This window comes from Sinocyclocheilus grahami, unplaced genomic scaffold (genome assembly GCF_001515645.1).
Source record: "Sinocyclocheilus grahami isolate Dianchi unplaced genomic scaffold, SAMN03320097.WGS_v1.1 scaffold215.1, whole genome shotgun sequence".
Classification (NCBI taxonomy): domain Eukaryota; kingdom Metazoa; phylum Chordata; class Actinopteri; order Cypriniformes; family Cyprinidae; genus Sinocyclocheilus; species Sinocyclocheilus grahami.
In genome coordinates, this window is record NW_015505394.1 from 727,004 (window position 1) to 752,874 (window position 25,871).

Here is a 25,871-nt window from a genome sequence, read left to right on the forward strand (position 1 = left end):
CGTTCCAAATCCGTAATACCTCAGTTCATCTTCGGAACACAAATTAAGATATTTTTGATGAATTCTGAGAGCTCTCTGACCCTCCCATAGAAAGAAATGTAATTACCACGATCAAGGTCCAGAGACGTAGCAAGGAGATCGGTAAAATAATTCATGTTACATCAGGGGCTCAACCGTAATATTACGAAGCTTCGAGAATACTTTTTGTGCGCAAAAGAAAAAAAAAAAAACGACTTTATTCAACAATTTGTCTCCTCCGCGTCACCCTGGTGCCATTTTGGAGAGTATCCACTGAACGTAAACGGCGTATGCTATTCTGTGTCAGCTACGTCACACGGTGTGTGTGTGTGTGAGTGAGTGAGTGAGTGAGTGAGTGAGTGAGTGAGTGAGTGAGTGAGAGAGAGAGAGTTATACTATCGATTGATGAAATGATATTGGATGCAGTTCAGGGTAGGATGAAATAGAAAACTTGTAATACTTCCAATAGTTTGTATAAGTGTGTGTTAGCGTGAGTATGCATGCATCCAAACATGAACAGGTCCAAGGCCTTTATGTTTGCAAGTACGCATACATATGTGAACGTGAATATGATCAACATGCTCCTGAACACTAATAGTTTCTATTACTTTCATTCTTTCCCATTCACTTTGAATGGCTGAACATTTTTGACCGGGAACACCACAAGTGTGACTTTGTGCCATTTTGTACAAAATAAAATCCTTTCAAAACAAACTCCCTGATTAAACATTAAAGTACACTAGTGTGATAAACAGTGCAAATTTTCTTCAGTTTTTATTTAATATTGTGAAAATTATTCATAAATAATGTTTTTTTCACTCAAAAAATGAGGTGCCTACTTTCAGATAAATGAGACCTACGATTAATCAGAAGCAAATATAAATACAAAACCAGTCCTAAATGAAAGAAAAGAATCCAATATTTGGTGATAATATAGCATAATGAGTGATTTATAAGCAATTTTTTGAGGGAGTGCCTTTTTTGCTCTGTAACCTCGTAGATGTAACAAGGTGAAAAATCTCCCCCAGAAAAGTATGAAAATGATCAAATTTTTTTTTAAAAGTAGTTATACCGTTTGTGAACAAAGTCACAAAATTTCAGTCCAATGCCATAACATTAACTAGTATTTTCGGGAAAAAGAAAAAAATTTCAGAGCAAAAAGGACCCGAACACCACATGAGGGTTAATGTTGATCCAACATCAAAAGAAAATGAGCGCTCTTCACTGAATAACTTTAGTAACTTATAAGAACCAATTAATATTTAATTCATATGGTGAAGACTATGCAGTGTTTTATTTACATTTGATTACTTACAATTACTGTACAGTAGGCTATCATTTTTTGGTAGGCTAAATTGTTTATTACATTTGTATTTTTTTCAATTGTATTTGTCCTATTGTTGTATTTTTTTATCGTATTACTGACTGTTTCAACTTACTGTTGTTTGTTGACAGTGAAAGTGCTCTGAAAGAATAGATTCAAGGGGTTGGGGGTAATTTTGGGGTTTTTATGAATGCACTGACAGCGGCCCCTGACAAAGTTTTGCTTAGGGCCCCTAGAGGTTTAGGACCGGCACTGATGACAGATGATCGAAATCTTTCTGAACCACTTGAGAAGAACAGTTTGAACATGAGAAAAACCACCAAATTAGTCAAAATCAATTCAAAATCTAGTCTAGTATACATTACTTCTCTTTTGCACAGAGCTGTGTCACTACATTAAGTGTTCTGTGTGCATTTGAGCCACAGCCTCGTTGGCGCAGTAGGCAGCGCGTCAGTCTCATAATCTGAAGGTCGTGAGTTCGAGCCTCACACGGGGCAGAAGCTTTTTGATAAAGTGGCTTAACTACCAAGGGTGACACACTTGATTAGAAACTAGGGCTGGTAAGTGATTAACATTTTTAATCTAATTAATTACATGATGTGGCGATTAATTAATCTAATTAATCACACATCAAATTTGGCCGAGAAATTACTCCCAAAAGATCATTTAAAGTCATTGTTGTGTAAAGCATCAAACAGACGTTACAAAAAGTACCTTCAGCAAGAAATATTTTGTTTGATAAAATTTATTACATATACTCTTTTGGACCATGAGGGTGAGTAAATGATGACACAATTGTAATTTTTGGTTGGGTGAACTATACCTTTAATAATTTATTTGATTAATTTTATTATTATAACTATGGAAATAAGAAATTATTTCTTTAATGAAATTATACTCTAAATAATAAACTAAAACTGCCAGTAGGTGGTAAATATCTTAATGATTAAGTCATCAAGTCATATATTCCTTCATTTGATTCGTTCAAATGGCTGATTCACTCAGGAGTGAAGTAAATGGTTCTTTATGAATGGTCCATTGAATCATTAGGCTTGTTCGACTTGAAGCAGATCATCACTATCAGACCGATCGGTGTGTGACATTAAAATACCGCGAGAGTTATAGAGAGCAGACGGCTCATTACGCTTTTGAATCGCTCTCGCGGTCCTTTGATGTCATACACCGATCGCTCTGAGTAGCGCCGCTTCAAATTGAATGCGCCTATGGCCAATGGTTCAACGCGCCAAATGGTTCACCCAGTTCATTCAAAACGTGCATTAAGAAATAAAATGCAGCTGTGTGTTGCTCGGAGACGAACAGTTCTGCTTCGTCTTTATATTTTCGTTGGCAAAATTGAGCAAAACAGATATCGTGTCTAAAATAACACAATATTAACCTCTTTCTTTCTGAACTGTTGTTTAAGATCAGTTTCACATTTGCACTCGTGTGATATTGCACTTATTGCTCGTGTGATATTGCTTAACTATATGATGTAAATATGAGACAAAAACTCAAACAGGGGCATTTTTGCTCCATATCTTGAATTTTAGGGACATTCTAACTGCATTCTCTAAGCTTCATCATGCAGTGAGTTGTTGCCCTGCCTCATATTTGTCATCAGTCAACTGTATGAAATGTCAGATCACCTACATAGGTCTGGGGCGGGGTAAGTGTATTAAATGCGTTAAAGGGGTCATATTATGCGATTTAAATTTTTCCTTTCTCTTTGGAATAAACACATTTCATTACACCAAATACACAAAATAATGTTCTTTTTAGCAGCATCATATGACCCCTTTAATAATTTGAACATGTTATTTTTCACCGTAATTAATTAATCTAATTAATGTGTTAAATTACCAGCCCTATTAGAAACACATACCTATAACTGTGAGAAAGCCACACTTCTTGTGTGAGGCATCAGGGACCCAGGGTGGGTTGCAGGTGCAGTAAAACGAGCCACGAGTGTTCACACAATGTCCATTAGTACACAGGGACTCGTCATGACATTCATCCACATCTACAGGGGGAGAGAGAGAGAATAATGTTAAGGAATTTTACAATGCTTTTGAGTTTGATAAATATGAAAGATATAAGGTTTACTGATGTGTTGGTGTGTCCAATAGAGGTGCTGGACCTGAGTGTTTCTACTGCTCCCTACTGGCTGACACAAAAAAATCCTTCTTTCTGCCACTAGCTGGCAGTACAACAGCACAGAAAAACTTTGATTTGCAATATCAGTATCACACTGGTTTTATGAAAATTGCTTTTATTCTTATTTTTGGTGTGCTTTAAAAATAATCTAATATAACAACAACTATTTGAACCAATGCAAAATTCTAAACTATGTAGTCCATTGCAAAGCATGACAAAAATAGCTACATAAGATTTACAATTATTATTTAATAAATGACCAAAAATTAATTCCTTTATTGTATTTGTAAACAAATCATGGACTTGTACAAAATATTGTGCCTTTATAGACTACTGTTCCAAAGTTTGGGGCTGGTAATATTTTTGAAATAAATCTCTTCTGTGCACTAAGGCAGCATTTATACAATAAAACAGTAATATTTGTGAAAAATTATAACAATTTAAATAACTTGTTTCAAATAACTCTTTTCTACTTAAATATATTTCAAAATGCATTCCAATATATTCCAAAGCTGAATTTTCAGCAGCCATTCCTCCAGTCTTCAGTGTCTCATAATCTTTCGGAAATCATTCTAATATGCCGATTTGGTGCTCAAGAAACATTTCTCATTATTATCAATGTTGAAAACAGTTATGCTGCTTAATATTTTTGTAAAAATCATGATCCATTTCTTTTAGGATTTAAAAAAAAATTAAAGTTAAAACACAATGTAACAATGAAAAAGTCTGTACTGTAAATTCTTTAAAAAAATTAATACAATTTTAAACAGTAGTGTACATGTCTGTGTAAGTGTCTATATGGACAGTAAAATGTGTGTATGTGTGTGTGATATTACCGATACATTCCAGTAGATTGCTGTCATAGTAAAATCCCTGTTGGCAGTAGCATTCAAAGCCAGGCTGTGTGTTCATACAGTGTCCCTCCTTACAGATCTCGTTAGAGAACAATACACACTCATCAATATCTACAAAGAGAGAGTGAAAGAGAGGATTTCATTTATTATGTGAGGGAAAGTGTGTTTGTGTGCGTGAATACACATATGCATGCACATATACCTCTGTGCAAAGGCAATCCATATTCCATCTTTCCTTCCTCATGGTAAAATCCTCTGCCAACTGGACACAGAGAGAGATACTCCACTGGAAAATAACAGACAACATCAATCAAACACTGATGGACTAATTTACCTTTCATCCATTAATAAATACATGTATTCATCTGTGATCTAACCCGAGTGGTAGACGGGACAGGGGTAGATCTCACAGTGATCTCCCCATCCCACACCGATCGAGCAGCAGCACTCCTGCTTAGTCACGTTGGTTGCCAGGACGCTATCACAGAAGACGGTGTCATCCAGATTTAGGTAGCACTCCTTCTTATCATTCCAAACCATCTCAATCTCTATGTAGAAAAAACAGAAGCAAATAAACCGAACTTCGAGAAAAGAAAAAAAAAGGCAAAGCAAATTCATGTGATCAAACATACTTATTAACTAAACCAACTCTCACCTTCACAGCTGTGTTTATCTTCAGACAGTTTGAAACCATCATTGCACACGCACACATATCCACCCTGTCTGTTTTCACATACGCCGTGAGGCTGACACAGACTCCTTTCCACAGCGCACTCATCTATATCTGAGAGAGAAAGTGTACAAGGGTGAACAAGAAGACCAAGACCAAGATGAGGAATTGGGTGATGTAAAAGTGTGAAATCCCATACCCTGGCACCGGCGCCCACTGACGAGCTCGTATCCTTTCTGGCACTCACAGTGGTAAGAGCCCATCGTATTGATACAGCGTCCTCGCTGACAATTCGAAGCACGCTCACACTCATTAACATCTAAAGAGATCAAAAACATTCTTACTGAGTGAGTGTTAGTGAATCGTTTCAGCTGTATTAGAAGGGTTACAAAAGATATACGCTATCATTCAAAAAGTTCTGTAAGTTCTCCAACAAAATCAATCAGATTATTGAGCGAGGATGCATTAAATTGATCAAAAGTGACAAAGACATTTATAATGTTAAAAAAGATATCTATTTCAAATAAATGCAGTGGCTTTGAACTTTCATCAAAGAATCCTGAAAAATATGTATCGCTGTTTCCACAAAATGTTTTAACAGCAACTGTTTTTCAACATTGATAATAATAAATTATTGTTTTTAATTTAAAATAAATAAATAATTAAAACACCAAAATGAGCATTTCAGACTGATTTCTGAAGAATCATGTGACACTAAAAACCGGAGTAATGGCTGCTGAAAATTTAGCTTTTCCATTATAGGAATAAATTGTATTTTAAAATAAATTTAAACAGAAAATTGTTATTTTAAATTGTAATAATACTTCCAAAATTTACCGTTTCACTTGTTTAAATAAATGGAGAATGGTGAGCATAAGATACTTCTTTAAAAAAAAAAATCTGCCTTTTAATGTAAAAAGACTTTTTACATTAGGGGATTATTATTAGCTTTATTGCATATTTTAGACTAAATAATTGCTTAACTACTGTAAATGCATGGTATAAAGAAGGATATTTCTGGTCCTGAATGCTGATTGGTCAGTACTGTGTTACGCTACACAACTTTTAAATTATACATATATACAATACACTATACAACTTTTAAAAGCTAGAGAGATTTTAAAACACTAGGCATCATACAATGGCCAACTTTGTAAATGGTAACAGAGAAAAACTGGGCATTATAAACTAAACGACTGAGGATCACACTACCAGATCACAGACTTTCAGACTTTCAAGTCGCTCTGAACACAACAAACTCAAGCAAAAACACATGCCTAGGAGATGTATGACAAACGAAAACAATATGTCTTCTACAATCAGCTCAAAATATCAAACATGCTTCATAACCTCCAACTGGATGGAATCATACACTACGTAAAAATAAACTACTCAAAATCTGCAGACTAGAGTTGAATCATCCAGAGTGCAAAAATCAAGGCAAAAGTTGTGTAGTGTATAACAGTCTTGAAACAATTCGTACTGTAGTATACAGATATTTCAGTATTATGTGCAGTATTACGCTTATGAGACTTGCAGCGTTGGATTAGTGATTACTAGCTGACCTTCACAGTGGCTTCCCTCTTGTGTAGGCTGGTAACCAGGGTAACACTGGCAGCGGAATGATCCCTCAGTGTTAATGCAGTGACCATTAGCACACAGACGGTTATCCTGACACTCATTGATGTCTGTGGAGAGACAAACAGACACATAACCTTCAAGAACACACACACACGCTCAATTCTGTTTATGTAAATGTGTATTTATTTTCTTTAGAAATAACTTATTCAGGAAGCTTCCATTTAACAGCATACTGTTCAGTTTTGTTGGCTGTGTGCCACTGACCTCTGCAGCCTTTGCTGTCAGCCTCAGGCAGGAAGCCTTCATTACACAGACATCGATAAGATCCTGCCAAGTTCTCACAACGGCCGTTCAGACACACACCACGCTTCTGACACTCATTGACATCTGATAGAGAGAGAGACAGACAGATTATGCAATTGTCAACTTTATTTGTCAAAAACACCCCACATTCATCACCTTTCCTACAGTCTGCATAAACATGTCTTGTGGATGACTTAAGGGGGTCACACTCTGGATGAGGAGCAAAGCGCTGCATCACATCGCATCACATCTGGTGTATAAAAATCAGTCTGTATGACTGTTAATGTTTTTGAAAGAAGTCTTTTATGTTCAGCAAGGCTGCATTTATTTGATCAAAAATACACTAAAAAGTAATATTGTGAAATATTATTACAGTATTATTACAAAGAGAAAAACTCTTTTCTATTTTAATATAGTTTAAAATCTAATTTATTCCTGTAATGGCAAAGCTGAATTTATTCAGTTTTCAGTGTCACAAATCCTTCAGAAATCATTCTGATTTGCTGATTTGATGCTCAATGAACATTTCTTCTTATTATTATCAATGATGAAAACAGTTGCTTAATATTTTTGTGGAAACTGTGATACATTTTCCTCCAGGATTCCTTAATTAATAGAAAGAACAGCGTTTATTTGAAATATAAATATTATTTAACATTATAAATGTTTTTACTGTCATTTTGATCCATTTATAGACAAACATTAAAACTCATTATAAACGAGGCATTTGTTGCATCCAGTGGGGACATAATTACAGATTATAATGACTTATACTGTCTTTTTACACGTTGCATCGCGCCGTAAAAATGCAGACATAAAACTATGTCTGCATTTGTGATTGGAGAAATGACAAACAACAAGCGCTACTCTACACTGCTCAAAACTCGCGTTTGAATCATCAGTGGCAAATTCTTTAAAGAACAGGTCATATGGGTTTTTGAAAAATATCTCTTTTGCAGTTTATAACGTAGCTATTCTTAAATGAAAACAATCTGCAAAGTTGTTAATCAAAAAAAGTGCATGATAAATAAAGATATTGTCTCTCTAAAGAGAGAGTCGATTCTGAATCGCCTTAACGAGTCGTCATATTTTCGAATCTTTTGCCTGTTACGGGTATACGTCACTGGGTAACACATTTGCATTATCCCCGCCTGCCCGCGAGTCTGACCTGCCCACAAACACTTCCGCTAGTTAGTGTGTTTACATCATGTTGAGAAGACGCTGTGTTCAAGGATACCACAGAAATACAATTCGAACCTTTTGTTGTGTGCTTGTCATTTTACTGAGGACTGCTTCTCTAATCTTGGCTTTTCTCTTTGTTGGCTTCTAATCTTCTTAATTTGGACTAACAAGCTCTCCGAATCACAACCTGTAAGTACGATTGATACGTTATGTGTACATTTTCAATTGAGTGCTCAAAATATCAAGTTTTTGTGCTAATATGTGATGTACACCTAGTGCAGCTTTAGGTTTCCAGGTAAAGCACGATATTACTGTCTTACTGAAGTAGTTCTGATAATTCGCTCTGCATCCACTATTTCCTAAGAATGTGTCAATTAATGTAGACTGGCGTTGTTCTAATAATTACTTCGTTTAATAATAAAGAATGTAGTGTAGTGCACAGAGTTTATAATCATTGTGAAATTGCTGTTTATTTTGCTGCACCGGCAGTTATAGGGTTATGCGGGAGAGACGAACGAGTTAAGCCGGTGTTATACTTTCCGCATTAGCAATCCGGACGCATACACGGACAGCGCGGATGCGGACTACTTGTATTTATACTACCGAAAGCATACGCTGATGGTCCTCTCTGCGGACGTGTTCCATACATGCGTAGTAGATCGGCTTGAACAAACAAACATACATGTGAACAAACAATTGGCCAGAATTATTGCACATCAGGCTGTCTTTATATTGTTTTATCGACGGATTGTACAGGTTTGAGTAGCAACGGGCTTCTTCACAGCCTGCGCATGCGCAGTAGCCTACTGACCGTGCATACTTGTGCACATGGTCACAAAAAATGGGAGGCGCGGAGCCTTCACGCACACTCTCTGATGACGATTTTTACGTCACGCATACCATACCCTAGCGGACACAGAAAGTATTACAGGCTTTAGTTACAAGAACGGATTGGAGCACTATATTATTACACACATACACACATACACACATACATACACACATACATACACACAATTGTAGTCTACTCTCCCAGGATCAGGAAACAGTCCTGCACAAAATGTCCTGCACACATCTGAATATTTGGGTTGAACTGTTCTGGAACAGTGTTGTAAATGCAACTTAACCACTGATTTCTAGTCGTGTCTTCTTTTGGAAGGCCAAACAAAGTAGTTTCGATTTCACAATGAAACACAGCGCCTTCACGATATGGCGGCGGCAACAATACTACTGCGAGAATAAAAGTTATGCCTTCTTTCTTTGCATTAACATTTGGGAGGCATTATGCAAATCTTCCCACATCGTGAAGTAGACATGTGGGGGCGTGTTAGAACGAGACGTTTTAGGTAGGCGTGGCTGACTCTTAACTTTTATAAAGAATATCTCTTTGGATTTGAGACTTTAGTCTTTGCAATTTTACAGATCTTCTTAATGCACCAAGAGCTTGTAACACTTCAAAGAGAAAGGAAAAATTGAAATCGCATCATATGACCCCTTTAATGACCAATATGTAGAGAGCAGCGTGGCCAACAGATAAATATAATCAAGTTAATGACAGCAAATGGCATGCGCAAAGGGGAATGAAAAGAATGTCATTTTGGTTTAGTCATGAAATGTCTGGAAGTCTATTGTTACGTCCAAGGATGTTTTTTTCCCCGATTGTTCTCTCTCTCTCTCTCTCTCTCTCTCTCTCTCTTCCTACAAGCAGGGGGTAATGGCTGCCACCTGTTTCCAATGATTTATGTGGGCTCTACTTCTGCAATGTAATTTGACCGGTAAAGCGCAAGAGGTTTCAGCTGCGTTGCCTATTGAACAATCTCTCAATTATGATGTAATGAAGGCTGCTGTCTTACGAGCGTATGAACTGGTGCCGGAAGCTTATCGCCAAAAGTTTAGGACACACAATAATAACATCCAAAACAAACCAGATTTCTTGTCGTAGGTGTCAAGTACCACAAGTGTGTCAACACAATAACACTGGGAAGAAATCATTCAACAAAGTATTAACCAAAACAACTAATAAAGCTTTTAAGGTTGAGAATAGAAGCCTCCCGACGCAGCCTCCACACACACCCTTGATTTAGAGAGACCGAAGTGGACTCCTATTTTGTCGCGTTTGAGCGTGTGGCTGCAAAGCTACAGTGGCCTAAGGATATGTGGGCTCTACTTCTGCAATGCAATTTGACCGGTAAAGTGCAAGAGGTTTCAGCTGCGTTGCCTATTGAACAATCTCTCAATTATGATGTAATGAAGGCTGCTGTCTTACGAGCGTATGAACTGGTGCCGGAAGCTTATCGCCAAAAGTTTAGGACACACAATAATAACATCTAAAACAAACCAGATTTCTTGTCGTAGGTGTCAAGTACCACAAGAGTGTCAACACAATAACACTGGGAAGAAATCATTCAACAAAGTATTAACCAAAACAACTAATAAAGCTTTTAAGGTTGAGAATAGAAGCCTCCCGACGCAGCCTCCACACACACCCTTGCGCTGTGCAATGGTGCTGCTTAAATTCTCACGGCTTCCCCTCCTCCTGCAATCACATCAGATCACCAATCATTGGAAACAGGTGGCAGCCATTACCCACTGCTTGTAGGAAGAGAGAGAGAAAGAACAATCGGGGGAAAAAAACAAATACGTCCTTGGACGTAACACTATGCAAGGAGCTGATGGTAGTCGAAATGGCCTTAGCCATATATTTCTAAGAATGTGAGCTAAATTGTTTGTGAGTGGTTAGTGTGTGTGCGTGTGTGTATAAGTATTCAGACCGTAACACACTCCTCCCTGTGCTTGGTATCCAGGTTGGCAGGGTATACACTCGTAGGATCCAACAGTATTCTCACACTGTTCATTAGAACAGATGCTCGGGTCCGAACATTCATTAATATCTGCATTTGAGAGACAGCAACAGTATAGACGATGAGACTCTAAAAAACATTCACTGACATTTAAAGACTGCTTATAAAAAACAGAATTAGCCATATTTGATGGACAGGAACTGTTTATAGGTGTCTAAAATTAACATTAAGTGTACTGTGTATTTGCACACTATCGGTGGGTGTCCTCACCTTCACAGAGAGGCTGTCTGCGGGATTTGCTCCGGAAGCCCGGCAGACACTCACACTTATAGGAGCCATGCAAATTAGTACAATGCCCTCCAACTCCACAGATATCGGGCTTAGAGCACTCGTTTATATCTGAAAACATGCATGCAAACAAGTGTTGGGTACCTGTATTGATATGTACATACGTATAGTAGCTGTCCACTGTCTTTGAAAAGACAATGCTAGTCACTTACCAATACATCTGCGTTTCCCATGATGCACCACAAGTTTGTAGCCAGGGTGACAGTTGCATCTGTAGGAACCCACGGTGTTAAAGCAGGTGCCTCTACCACATGGCTCTAAGTCACATTCATTTTCATCTACAAAGAGTGAGAACATTGTACATATTTTTATAGAATTCTTTATTGTGTAATATAATAATTTTTATATATACCCACATTTATATGTGTACACACCCACACAACTCTTTCCTTGTGCATGTGGTTGATATCCAGGGTAACAGTAGCACATGTAACCATTCTGTGTGTTCACACACTCTCCATGACCACATATATTCCTGTTCAGCTTGCAGTCATCCATTGCTGTGATACCCAAACCCCAAACACAATCATAATTGTGAGAAAAAAAAAACATTTTATAACATTTAATAACATTAATTTCTCATTAAATTACCAAAACAGAACTTTGCATAGACCAATACTGCAAAGTTAATGGACAAGCTGTCACGGAACTCACGTGAGACCTGCGTCTGGGCCACTTCATGTGAATCACTCTCTGGAGGCACATGGACTATGGGAGGAGTTGTTGGCCTGGCCACAATGACTGAAGAAATGGAAGCAAAAATTGAGAGGTAGGTAAGAAAAAGACACATTTTGAAAATAAATAAATACTTAAAAGATTGTGAGTAAATGAAAAAGAAGGAGACTGAAAATGAAATGCAGATAATTAATGTTATGGACACTACATTTTGCGGTGATATTTGCACTACCATTTGAGCTATGGAGAAAGACACAGCACTACACTTTCTAAAGTGTACCTGGGTGGCGAGGCCCGTGTGTGCTGATTGGTGAGAGCTGCATGGGCGTGGTTGTCTGAATTGGGACTTCCTGTTGACATGAGACCAAAATCAATTAAGTGAACTGTCTACAGCTGATATTCCTTAAAGGGGTTATATGATGCGATTTCTATTTTTCCTCTTCTTTAGTGTGTTATGTAGCTATTTGTGCATGTATAAGATCTGCAGAGTTACAAAGCTCAAAGTCTCCCACAAAAGGATTATTTATTATGTCTTTACATTTATGCTGAAAGCTGAAGCTCGCGATTATGGAAAGGGGCGTTACATTTCCGACGCGTGCTTGTGGTGTTCGGCCAATCACAATGCACTGGGTCATCTGGCCAATCAGAGCAGACTGCGCTTGTTGGAAGGAGGGAGCTTTGTAGAAAACGACTCGTTTGAGAGAGACGGGGCATAGAGGAACTACAATAATGTACAGTATTTGAAAAATAATGTGTTTTTTGAACATTAAAGCATGTCAACATATTCTGTTACACCAAATACACAAAATAATGATCTTTAAAATAGCATCATATGACCCCTTTAATTCTATTTATTAAAACTGTAACTGTGAGATTTCTGTCAAAGATGACTTTTGATTTCTGTTCTTCTCTCCATTGATAGTTCAGGCATAAAACCGGAATCTTACCGGAGGCTTGACCTCTGGAATGCAAACACAAAGATACAATCAACAATCAGTCAATAAAAAACATAGCAATCAAGCTTAAATAATCTTTATCTCAGAATTGATTCAAATATCTGTACCAGTGTCAGGATTAATGTGCTCAATATTGGTCAAGAAGGGCTGAATGGACAGAGTGCCATGATAGGTCAGGAAAGACATCCCCTTCCCTGCTGGACAGATCTTATTAAAGGAAGCTAGAAAGACAGAATGAGAAAGAAGGAAGCATTAGAGAGAGAAAGCCAAAGATTAATTAGTCAAAGATTCAAAAACTTCTCTAAAGATACAGAAACATGTTCACAACAGGATGGGGGGAAAAAAATCAGAATTGAAGAATTGACTCCATTTCAATTCATGAGCTAGAATTTGAATTCAACTGGCACAAAGGAATATGAATGGGAATGACAAGAGGAGGAATTTACTGGATTAAAATGATAAGAAATTCAACACAGGTAATGAATTCTGGGAAATTAAGTGTTCTTCCACCCTGATCCACAAACGTTAATATAAAAATGTCTATAGGTAGCATTTCAAACATCTCTTAAATATTTAAACATTTAAAGTTTAAAACATTTTCCAAAACGTCCAAACAAGGCTTTTTAAAATACTTTTCAAATGTATTTCAAATTCAAGAACTGAATTAGAAATTAAAAGACATTCTCTAATCAATTCTGAATGGTGCATATCCCCACTCATAAGGCACACTCACCTGTCCCATCCTGTGGGCACCTCTCGCAGTTGCTTCCCCATGCTTTACCCACAGTGCAACAGCATATCTCCTGGGAAAGGCGTGTTGGAAGAGCATGCTCACATTTCCCTGTTTCCGTAACCATCCGATAACAGAGCCCCTGCTCGACGGTTGCTGTTGATGCTAAGAGAGTAAAAAGATCTTTATGATGGTTTGTTGAGCATACTGTATATTTGTGTTACATGTGAGTTTGCACACATATTTATGTCTCACCAACACAGCGTGTCTTTTCTGCCAGTACATAACCAGGTTTGCAAGTGCAGCGGAAACTTCCCTGTGTGTTTAAACATTCTCCATTCTGACACAGCCCCTGCATCATACATTCATTTATGTCTAATGCAGAGAAAGGAAAAAGATGCAAAAGAATCATTAGTATTTGTGATAAGTTCATAAAAATATGTCCAAAGTAAATTGAGGTTGTTTTTTTTTTTGGTCCCATACAAGCCATGAGTAAAATGTACTAGAAAAGAGGAAATCGGCTTAGGATCAGGGTGAGTGTTCAGATTATGTTCATGGGTAAGATTCAAGATTGCCTAACATTGCCTACAATGGTCAAAAGACTACCCTTCAAAGAATTCAAATTCAATTAAATCAAGGTAAACTAGCTGAGAAATTTAATGTCAAAGAGAAAGCCCTCAAGTCTCTTCTTCTTGTCAAAGATAGTTTTGTAACTGATTCCCCAGCTGCCATTGTTAAGGCTGTTAAGTAACTATTGCAGTCAGAGATGGTGCTGATGGGTTTTCCATCATCTAAGATTGAGAAGCAGGAGTAATCTATATATAATAATAATAATCTATTGTATAGTGGTACCTGCAGTTTATCCAGTGCTATTCACTAACTTTTCTATGAAAACATAAAGGCAGGTTTTTACATCAAGTAGATGATTTAGGCTCAATGTCAAAACTTTACCAGTGTTTTCGGACTTATTTGTAATGCATGGCCAGTGATAATGGCCTCAGCCTCATTTGAAAAGACTCGATATGGAAAGGCTACAACACAGACCTTTTCCTTTGTACCACAACTTTATATATAGTGTTCTCATGCATTCAGTCTGGGAGCTAAACTGTGTAGCTCTCTGTTTATCTGGATTACACTGAAGCTGAATAATATCTATTCTCATACTCAGTGGGTATTTCCTTCTGTAACATTCAAGCAAAAGCTTGTTTTAGCAGATAACACCCAAAACAGTATGCAGTTTGTGAACAGCTGTTGTCTTCATCTTAAATTCTACATCTTGTGCAATTTGCTCTGATTGCATTGTTCACCTTTCATTTCATCTGATTTCTCCTAAATCTGAGAAATGTTTCCACTGAAGAGGGCACCTACAGTATATCAAATGTCTGAAGCATCTGCTTGTACTAAAACCTGACAGATGTTGTTAGTCATTTTGCTAGTGTACAATTTATTCACTTACCTCATCCCAACTGAGCATCTCCCTCAATGGGATCATAAATGGAGCTTATCACTGAATTATCTGATATTTTATGTTCCTTCTGCTATTATTCTGATTCTGAAACTATGCAGGTCTTTATACCACAGCAATCCAAACTGTCTCCGTACTGGCAGAAAGTCCTTGATTTCTGTATCTGGAATGGATATCAGGACTGCCCTACTATTACTTGCATTTCTAGGATAAAATCCTTTTTAACACAGCAACTTCAAATCTTTTACCAGACTAATTGCAGATTTCTGTAGGTGTTTAGGAAATACTGTCACAATGTTTCAACCATAGGGGACCATAGAGGGAGTTGATGTAGCTTTAAAGGGGACACTGGATGCCCATTTCCCACAAGTTGGTATGATTCTTTAAGGCCTTCATGAAATGTCTGCAATACTTTGGTTAAAATTTCTCAATGGCTCTGATGTCGGGAGAAAATGAAGACTTATATTCACTTTTACATCCAACTACAAAACACCTGCATTGCTTACGAGACATTGTTGTCGCTACAGCTGCTCGAGCGTGGAGAAAATGGCAGACATCGTACAACTGGCTGAGGGCGGGAATATGCTAATACAGGACAGTCTGTCAGCGGTCGTGGGTGGGGCCTGAGCAGTATGACGTCATATTGCTTAGAAAATCAAAACGGCTTGATTATTGAGACTGTTTAGGTTTTTGGCAGATAAAAAAAAGGAGTGAATGGATTTTTAACCATTGTAGGGTGGTTGTGTCCACACACTGCTAACTTGACACATTTATATGCAAACACCATGTAAAAATTAATTTTGCATCCAATGTCCCCTTTACAGCGGTCGTGGGTGGGGCCTGAGCAGTATGACGTCATATTGCTTAGAAAATCAAAACGGCTTGATTATTGAGACTGTTTAGGTTTTTGGCAGATAAAAAAAAAGGAGTGAATGGATTTTTAACCATTGTAGGGTGGTTGTGTCCACACACTGCTAACTTGACACATTTATATGCAAACACCATGTAAAAATTAATTTTGCATCCAATGTCCCCTTTGAATACATCTGAATTTTTTATTGTTATAACAATTACTGTTATTTTTATATAATACTAAGATAATAATTAGATCATGTGACTGAGTAGCTTCAAAATGTCATCTGATATGACTTATAATTGAGGTTTCTAAATGGCCCAAATGGTAGTTATCATAAACTCTACTTTCTACACATCAATGGTCTACTTGCACTGAGCCTCGTGACACACTTCCGTTTATAAATAATACGGCTCAGTTATTTCCAGTTATGTATATTTTCAGTGTGCCGTAATCAAATCAGAATTTTCCAAACTCAACAGAACGTGAAGTTTTAATCCAATATAAGCCAATCTGAAAAAGCAGTGGCTGGTAAACATACGTGACTGTTTCACAACATGGTGTCAGTGCTCTAAACTAGAACGCGCGACGCAGCAGTGTATGTGAGATCTGATGAATAAGTAGAATGAACCTTTATTTATCTGTATTTAAAATGTTTAAAATATGTAACCTTTGTAAATATGTCACCAATCTGTGTCATTTTTCATTCTCAATCATTTCAATGTATGCAATGCCAAAATATGAATATTCAAAGTAGTCGCACTGTCAACACATAACTGTTAAAAATTATTTAAATATTTAACATAAATTTCTTTAAGGCAGTTACTGCACATTTATTCAACCATTTTAACCATTGGAATAGGAGCACCAACGCACACAAGCAATAATGCTCTTACAAATATTAGCCATGGTCTTACTACAAATAAAACCAAAAAATTGCAATTGTACCATAATAAACCACAAATAAACCCGGGTTTTGCTACACAAACCATAGTTTAACCATGGTGTTTAAATTTGGTTATACAAATGGTAAACTGCAAAAAAAAAAAAAAATGGTTACTACACTTTAGCCATGGTCATTTTTCGTAAGTGTGTTTATCAGTCAAATTCATTTAAAACTGTGAATTCAACAGGTATAAAATATGATCAGTAAGAGAAAAATGTGAAGACAAACGCTGGACCTCAGCAGGTTAGTGGGGAAATATATTTATTATTCAGAATTAGTGGTCGACCAATATTTCATCCAAGGCTGATATATCGTCCGATATTTGGCATTTTTTAAATATCGGCATCGGCCGATAAGTTTTCCTGTTTGGCCGATGTGTTCGAGTAGCTCTTCCGTTTTATTTTGACGGTGCGCTGGACTTTTATTTTGACAGCGCTGAGAACGGCAGTGCCTGAGCACATAGTGCTCACATTCTCCCTCTTGTTCGCTGTTGTCGTTAATAGTTCTGTCTAATATGGATAGAAGTCTGTCTAATAATCAGATAGAACGGTTAAACAAAGGAATTAAAATGTATACAATTTGAAAAAATATGATTCCCAATGCACACAAACTTCCCAGAATACTGAGTGCCCTGTTGGTTACAGTGTTTACTTCCTTTTTTATTATATTTTTTTATTAAATATTTATTTGTGAAAAATACTTAAACATACTTTTACTTAATAAAATGTCATCTAAAGTATAAGTATGTTTATTTAACACATTTATTTTTTCATCCATTTTCAAATGATTTAAAATTTCTTAAATATTAATTAAAATAAATAAAATTATATCGGCTTTATATCGGTCATCGGCCACCCTGCTTTCCAAGATATCGGCATCGGCTGTCAAAACAACAATATCGGTCGACCACTATTCAGAATGCATATTTGGAAGAGAAATATATTCATAGGAACATTTCAGCAGGTTGATAATAATTCATGTTAAAGCAGAGAATATGACTAATTGTTAAAAAAAAAATCTCCACCCCTAAATCCTAGTATTATCTGCTTTCTCATAAGAAGCGGTCTGGATGTAGGTGCGCTAAACGCTGACCGAGCCGTACTGAGTAGAATGTGGAAGTAGTTGTGCTAGTCCATTTCATCCTCAATTATATTTAAACTGTCGGATGTTTCAGAGATTTTTATTGTGGATGTGGAAAATTGTTCCCTGTCAGTATTTTTTAAAATATATTTATGAAATAAATAGCACATAAAATATGTCTCTTATATGTTTCAATTAACAATCTCATGTGCCCTTAAACCAGTTTAACTTAAAATTAAATCTCAAATATAAAAAAACCTCTGATTTGGCTATGTAGCAAATAGAAATATAAACAATTTTTCTGCCTGTGGCTGGCTGTGATATTTCTTCTAAACGGCATGAGAGAAAATGTTTTGGCAGCCGTCTAGTTTGTGTTAATTTAATGCTTATGGATGTTTAACATATCTACAGTTTGTAAAACCTATACAACACACACAATCCAGCATGTACATACACATTACCTTGGCAGTGAGTGCTGTTGAGCCTCTTGTATCCCTGAGGGCATGTGGAGCCAAAGTCCTCTACTATAGTCTGGTGTTTCCCAGCATCTGAATGAGAGAAATTCAGACAAATTATTAATCATTTCTACTACTAAAGCATCTGTACTAGGCTAGCTACTTTGATTGTTTGATTAAGCCAGAACATGAAACTATGAAACATCAAACCAATGAAGGGAATGTAAAACAAAGCTAAATATGAGAGTGGTGGAAGACGTTGAGAAAACGGATGAAGGAAGTGTCTGTGAGGGGATTTAAGTCAGAGAGAAACTGGTAGCATGGTGTGTTGTGTGTGATGTGCTTCACTTCTGTGTGTGTGAGAAAGAGAGAAAAGGGCTGCAGTGGGAACATTTCTCTGAAGCTGATATTTTCTCTTCTGTATAAGAACATGTGAGAACAGAGACAGAGTGGCTTTCCAGAAAGGCTTTTGCCAAAGCCAACTTTTTTTTTTATCCTTTTTTCCAGCCTTCACTTTTGTTTCCTTTTACTGCAAAGGGTGTGTCATTGGAAAATACGTTGAAGTTGGTGAGGCACGAAGACACTCTCAGACATTCACACACACTCGAATGAAAACACTAACACATATCCGCTCACACACAGAAGGGTTCACCAGGCCAGGATCACCGTCTGACTGAGCTCTGAGACATCAAATGGGTTACAGAGAGAAAATAGGAGTGGAAAAAAAGCATTTTTCTTCTAGCCCATATTGAAACTTAACTCCAAGGCTGCAATGACACATTCCACTCGTCAAGCTAAGACAGGGTGAATTTATAAGGAAAAACAGACTTGAACTGTTACTTTTTAAGAATTAGTAATGAAAAGGAGTTGTTTTTGGCTTGACACACACTTTGATCTTGGACAGAAACAGTAAAAAGCAACTCCCTAAGAAAAGTTATATTATATAACAGAAAATATTTGAACTTACAAGGTAGTGATGGGCATTTGTAACATTTATTTTGGCCCCAGGAATTACCCACACTGCCACAGCAGTCTTCCTGATTGGTCAGACCAGGGAGAGGATTACTACACTACAAAAAGAGAGAGCACGAATTAGTGTCTTTTATTTTTATATATATATATATATATATATATACACAGTATATAAACATTCATAGGCAAATCAGATATTCTGTATCATCTCATCTACTTCTGTCACTCACAGCCTGTTTGGGTGTGGTTTCCTGGAAGCACCTCCCTTTGGGCTTATGTGTCTGTGGAGGGAGGCGGGTCACAGTCTTGGTACTGTGAGGCTTGTTCTCTGATTGGTCGAGAGGATGGATGACAACTGAAGTGTCTGGCGTGTGAACAACACGGACATTGACCTGCACTGGAAAGATGAATGAATAGAGACCCAGAGAGTGTGTTTTATTTTTATATATATATATATATATATATATATATATATATATATATATATATACACAGTATATAAACATTCATAGGCAAATCAGATATTCTGTATCATCTCATCTACTTCTGTCACTCACAGCCTGTTTGGGTGTGGTTTCCTGGAAGCACCTCCCTTTGGGCTTATGTGTCTGTGGAGGGAGGCGGGTCACAGTCTTGGTACTGTGAGGCTTGTTCTCTGATTGGTCGAGAGGATGGATGACAACTGAAGTGTCTGGCGTGTGAACAACACGGACATTGACCTGCACTGGAAAGATGAATGAATAGAGACCCAAAAAGAAGGAAATACACAGTTATTTTTAAATAACTTTTTAATTATAATGAAGTGCATGTCAATAATGAATGTTTATTTCAAGTAGTTTCCAAGGCAATATTTCACTTTTTTTTTTTTATAAAGAAGTTTTGATAAGTTTTCATTCAGTATTTTATTTTATTTCAGCTTTATTTCAATTAAAAATAGTATACAATAGTATATTAGTATACAATAACAACACTGTAAAGACACATTTATATTGACCTAGATGGCAAATGGTCACGTTTCGGATCACTTATTAGCCAGCTGTGCATATACCTATACATATACCTATACAGGCTAACCATTCCAGACTGAGCTACAGAAGCACAGAATGTAATAGAATGAGCTTTAGTCATTCTTTTGACAAGACTGATTGATATTTCTGCATGGAAATATTCTCACATTGGTTTTACATGTGTACGCATGTAAGCAAATGAGACCACAGTTCAGTCAAATTAAAAGTGAAAATGTCCTGTGCGCTAATTACCTTCAGAAGAGTGATGTCCAGCGCCTTGTAGAGTGAACACCGAGTGTGTCTGTGTCATCTGCTGCCGCCCACCTGTGCCACCAAGCTCTGACAGACTCTGGGACTCAGGCATCACCTGGAGAGAGTCATTTATTCTCAGTCAATTATCAATCTAAAACAACAGGATCTAACAAAACCCTCAAGAGCCATCAGACATAATTAGTATATTCTCGCTATCACAACTGGTTTTGAACCATCCGTTTGTCTGTTTGGAATCAAGATGACAACTAAAAAAAAACAACAACTAGGGATGTAACGGTATGAACATTTCTTATCACGATCATAGTGACCAAAATGATCATGGTTATCAGTAGTATCACGGTATTGTTAAAATGTGCTGGAAATGTTCAAAAAGTACTGACACACAAATAATTTCACCAAGTTTTACATTTAAAATCAACAAACAACAAATAAAATGAGTTTTTGTTTGCATAACTAAAACAATAACTTTGCCAATGATGTCCAGATTTTAAATGACAACATGACTGACAACAGTTTATCTAATAGCATGTTCAAATATCTAATGTAAATGTTCAAATAAAGCTTTGAAAAAGTTTCATAAATGGTAAACCTCACATTTCAGCTTTTAAATAAAGAAAAGGGTCAAGTCAAAATGATAATTGATTAATAAATGATTATATGTATTTATCTGCTCCATAAATAATACTAGATACCTTCTTGTTTAAATGTTTAGAATCCACATAAGCTTGTTTTTCATCAACCGGTCCATTTTTTGATCTTACACACCTTCCACTTTTTAAGACTAAAACAAAAGATGGATTCATTGTTATTCTTAATTAAAAAGCATAAAAGCAATAAAACAGTTAAGATACAACGACAAACTAGCTTATAAAACGTTTATTAACAAAAACGAATAAGATGAGGTATGGCATACACCACATGCTGTATTATATACCGACTAATAAATTACAGAACATTTAGCAAACACTGAGGAATCAAATAAATAAAAAGAAAGCCTGCATAGCATAACGTGAGGTAAACAGCAAAGATAACAAGCTTTTTAAAACGAAAAACAAAAAGAAAAGTAAAACTAAACTTGCTGTCGGTGACAGTGCTTGCATGTTTTTGTCCCACAAGAATACCAACATGTTCACCTTTGGTTTAAGATGCGGTCTTTTACTTTACTTTAGCATTAAACCCATCCATCGTTTCCTCAATATTTGCATAATTTTTGCTGCATCCAGCTTCGCACTCCTGACGCGGCGAGTATAAACCCGGCTCTACACTCGAAGAGCTGCACAGCTCAAACGAGTAGTGCGGTTTTGTTATGCTTTCAGTTTAGTTTGCCATTTGATGTTTCTCTCATGCAACAGAAATGCAGCGCTTATGAGTTAAACAATGCGGTGGTCGCGCCAGTGCGACCGCACACAAAATTTAGTTGCACCGGCAGAAAAAATTATCGCAAAATGCGCCCATTTGGTCGCACACTGGAGCCCTGTGCAGTACAGTATTTATTTATCCTCAGTTGTTCAAATCGCGGTAATCGAATACGGTTATAGTGATGATTAAAATATGAAACGGTAATACTAACCGTGGGGTATTTTATCACGATTTATCGTCAAACATAGTTACATCCCTAAAAACAACATTTGAATTTTTCCAAGGATGCATTTACAATTAAGTCTGTGGAACACACGGTGTAAAGGAGATGCTCACCTGCAGGGTGTAGATGGGCTGCTTGTTGCCACGAGAAGCTTGAGTCCGAAGTGGGAACTGGCAGAGGCGTCCGGTGAAGCCTGGTGGACAGAGACAGTGTGTGCGGGTACTGCATAATCCTCCATTCATACAGGTTAGAGGACACACCACTGCAAACACAGACAGATTACAGATTAGACATGACATATCGGGTTTGAGAATATTATAGAGATATTATAATTATTATTATATATCATGTTATTTATATATTATTATTATTATTTCTTGTATAGTTTACATATTAACTATATAATGTAAATCAAAAACATACATAGAAGGAGTCAATACATGACAGCCACATCATCCACTGTGATTTAAAGAGTGAAAATACTGAGAAAAAAAGTTACAAAAATAAGCACATACTAATTCTTTCTGAGGGCAGGGGCTTTTGCAGACTGCTTTTTATTATTTTTTTCAAAAGCACAACACCTGGTTTAAACATGGATTCAGCATACCTGTTAAGAGCTACTCTATAAATTATTCAAGACTATATTTGGTGGCAGCTGAATGAAAAGTAGGAGATGACAAGTAAAATGTTTTTTTTTTTTAATTATTAAATCATAGTTGATGATTTAACATAAAAGACAATAATGACAGCAAGCAGGAAAAAAACTCAGAGCAGAGTGTAATAGTTCCCAAAATTATGGATTTTATAGTTTTAAAATTTACAATTTTGAAAAAAATAAAACCCTATATGCTACATTTTTTTTTTTTTTTTTTTTGTAAAATAAAAATCTATGCTGTAGTGGAGCATAGTACTAGATAGTGCTAGCAATGCTTTTAAATAGCAAGGAAATAAATTAGCAAAATCTAATCGCGACTAAAATACATGATAAAAACAAATATCCATTAAATATCTGTATTTAAATTCCTGTAACCACACATGCAGATTTAGATTTCTAGACCATAATCAGCAAGAATTTATATTTAAACATATTTATTGTAACATCAAGTTCCTAGTTTTAGACTTACTATTTAATATGTTAATATGTAAGCAAGTATTTTCATATTTAGCCCTTGCTAAATTAAGAATACGGAAGAAAATGTTGTCAGGAACACGATTTATAGACAATCATAAAAAATAAACAATTTAAAAGCATTTTTAACAACAAGCATGAAGTCAGTTGACTGCAAAGATCTTGAGAGCAGATGTGCAAAACAATACAAAAAAAATAGCAAGCAAGGGGCATTTTGAAGAGCACAAAGACATATGATTAGGCTGGCAGTAGCAAACTGTGGCTCACCTATAGCTTGATGAGGACAACACACGGAAACAATTACAGCTGGCCGGAGTCTGTCTGCGTGCATATGACTACCACCCACACACCCTCAGACTGATTCAAGCTCCCACACCACCCCCATTTTTACTTTACATAAAAATAGGATGGCTTTATAAGAATGCGCTTATGAGAGAGAGAGTGAAAGCTAGAGAGAGAAGGGGAACACTTGAAGCAAAACCAAGCCAGAAGATAAATATATATGACAAACACAAACAACCACGTTTCTAACAAAAACAAAAACAAACCGCCATATGAGTAGAAAATAAAAACGGTTTCTTTCTTACTTTATTGCTTTCTTCTTACCTTTCTAATGGTCCAGTAATCATAGCAGAGACATATTGAATGTAAAGTGCCATTCTGTCAGCGTGTGCATGTGAACCGTGAAGCTTTAAACCTGTGTGGGTGTGGATATATGGCTGTGAGTGATTTTCTGTGTGGAAGCTTGTGTTTTTGCCTATGATGTGCATATGTATTCATAACTGTGAGTAGATTTGTGCGTGTGTGCATGTGTGTGTGTGTGTGTGTGAATGCTTCAGTGTGTCTGTGCTTGCTGAGTTAATTGCAGTACTCAAGACAGACAGAGGTTTCGAAAATACAGCTTTAGACTTCACTACATCACTAACTCACACACATACATATGACTTTCCCCAGCAGCATTTAGTTCACAGGGAATGTGTTGCTTTTGTAGCATATCTTGCCCTCTCTTACACCCAAAATCTTAGTTTGATCTGCCAAATCTGCTTCGACTAGCTTTGTTTTGCTTATAAAATATTTACTTTAATCTCAGAAAGGCCAGAACACTGACAAAAGCTCTAGAAATCTAAAAATATATTGTGTGCTTATGATTTTGGAGGAATGTCAAACACTTTCTTACTCTTTGTCTGAGCAAAAGAGCCTGTTAATGGATTTAACAGACCCAGTGTGTGTGTGTGTGTGTGTGTGTGTGTGTTGATGGGTGGGGTGTATACGATAGGACAGACCATGTGATGATTTTCTGCGGGTTAGTCAGGGGTGTGTCTGCTGTGCTCATCTAATCCATTGCCTGTCTGAAAATCACCATGTATTTACAGTAAGAAGCTGAAAGCTTCATGCCAGCTTTCTCACACCTCAGAATAAAAAGCAGGGCAGTTGAATCCATAAACCTGCCACAGCAGTGGATAAATCAGCTTCACTAAAGCAGGGTTCACATCAGGTCCCTGAACTGCCTTAATCTGAGACACGCAAGGAATATAAATAACCTTTTACTGATTGTGTTCTTAAAACATCTTTGCTCAGCAGTTAAATATTTAAAATATTTATATTTTTGTTCTAGCCACCATACTAGTAAACTCTTGGGTTGATGTAAGTTAATATATTGTGGGTGTAGGTCAACCTACTTGGTGTAAATCACGAGAGTTCCTTAGCCTTAGCCTCAGTCAAATGCCAGCTAAAAGCTTATTTAAAAAGCATCCTGTGCCAAGTCAAAATTACATATAAGATGTCTGTAAATATGTCATTACTTGTAGCCAGCCATACGATTAGAGAGCAAACTGCTATAAATTTCTCATATAGGTAAAATAAAAAAGTATCTTGTCCTCTCTATCTCAATAATAACTCAGGCTATGCTCAGATTTACCAAGATAAGTCTGCCATCAAGTCAGCAGTTTCATTAAGAACTCAAAAAATTCTTATCAGATTCTAAATCAATGTAAATGATCCATAACTAAGTCTCTCAAGATATTAAACAGCAACTTCTGAGCAATAAAACTGCAATCTCTTTGTGACTCTGTGATTGAGGAGCAACACACATTGAGCACACTGCAAATTCCATATAAAAGCCACATACACTACCATTCAAAAGTTTGGGGTTGTTAAGGTTTGGGGTTTTAATGATTCTGAAAGAAGTTGCTCACCAAGACTGCACTTATTTTATCAAAAATACAATATAAATCTAATATTGTGAAATATTATCACAAATTAAAAGAACTGTTTTCTATTTTAATATATTTTAAAATGTAATTTATTCATAATATTGACTTATTTTCTCATAATAATGACTTAGTTCCTCATAATATTGGGAAACTTTATCATAATATTGACTTATTTTCTCATAATATTGACTTAGTTTCTCATAATATTGAGAAACTTTCTCATAATATTGACTTATTTTCTCATAATATTGAGAAACTTTCTCATAATAATGAGAAACTTTCTCGTAATAATGACTTAGT

At 36.5% G+C, this 25,871-nt stretch overlaps 1 protein-coding gene and 1 non-coding gene across 4 annotated transcripts in view; one reads left to right on the top strand and one right to left on the bottom strand.

The window, feature by feature from the left end:
• LOC107596126 (latent-transforming growth factor beta-binding protein 3) overlaps positions 1-25,871 on the bottom strand; it is a 51,659-nt gene that overhangs the window by 6,030 nt on the left and 19,758 nt on the right. For 2 of the 3 annotated variants that reach the window (XM_016286776.1, XM_016286774.1), the window contains exons 2-24: positions 22,343-22,491; positions 20,627-20,741; positions 19,925-20,091; positions 19,363-19,465; positions 18,402-18,488; positions 13,852-13,971; positions 13,600-13,779; positions 12,974-13,087; positions 12,858-12,871; positions 12,191-12,260; positions 11,890-11,976; positions 11,610-11,735; positions 11,388-11,513; positions 11,158-11,286; positions 10,858-10,977; positions 6,866-6,988; positions 6,586-6,708; positions 5,220-5,339; positions 5,006-5,134; positions 4,728-4,898; positions 4,553-4,636; positions 4,333-4,461; positions 3,225-3,362 (exon numbers count right to left, since the gene is read on the bottom strand). In XM_016286776.1, the coding sequence (XP_016142262.1) occupies positions 3,225-3,362; positions 4,333-4,461; positions 4,553-4,636; positions 4,728-4,898; positions 5,006-5,134; positions 5,220-5,339; positions 6,586-6,708; positions 6,866-6,988; positions 10,858-10,977; positions 11,158-11,286; positions 11,388-11,513; positions 11,610-11,735; positions 11,890-11,976; positions 12,191-12,260; positions 12,858-12,871; positions 12,974-13,087; positions 13,600-13,779; positions 13,852-13,971; positions 18,402-18,488; positions 19,363-19,465; positions 19,925-20,091; positions 20,627-20,741; positions 22,343-22,491 (2,724 nt within the window). The remainder of the gene's footprint in view (positions 1-3,224; positions 3,363-4,332; positions 4,462-4,552; positions 4,637-4,727; positions 4,899-5,005; positions 5,135-5,219; positions 5,340-6,585; positions 6,709-6,865; positions 6,989-10,857; positions 10,978-11,157; positions 11,287-11,387; positions 11,514-11,609; positions 11,736-11,889; positions 11,977-12,190; positions 12,261-12,857; positions 12,872-12,973; positions 13,088-13,599; positions 13,780-13,851; positions 13,972-18,401; positions 18,489-19,362; positions 19,466-19,924; positions 20,092-20,626; positions 20,742-22,342; positions 22,492-25,871) is intronic. The other variant, XM_016286775.1, reaches the window with a different exon arrangement.
• Positions 1,767-1,839, top strand: trnam-cau (transfer RNA methionine (anticodon CAU)). Its single transcript has one exon. It is a non-coding gene; the product is annotated as a tRNA-Met (tRNA).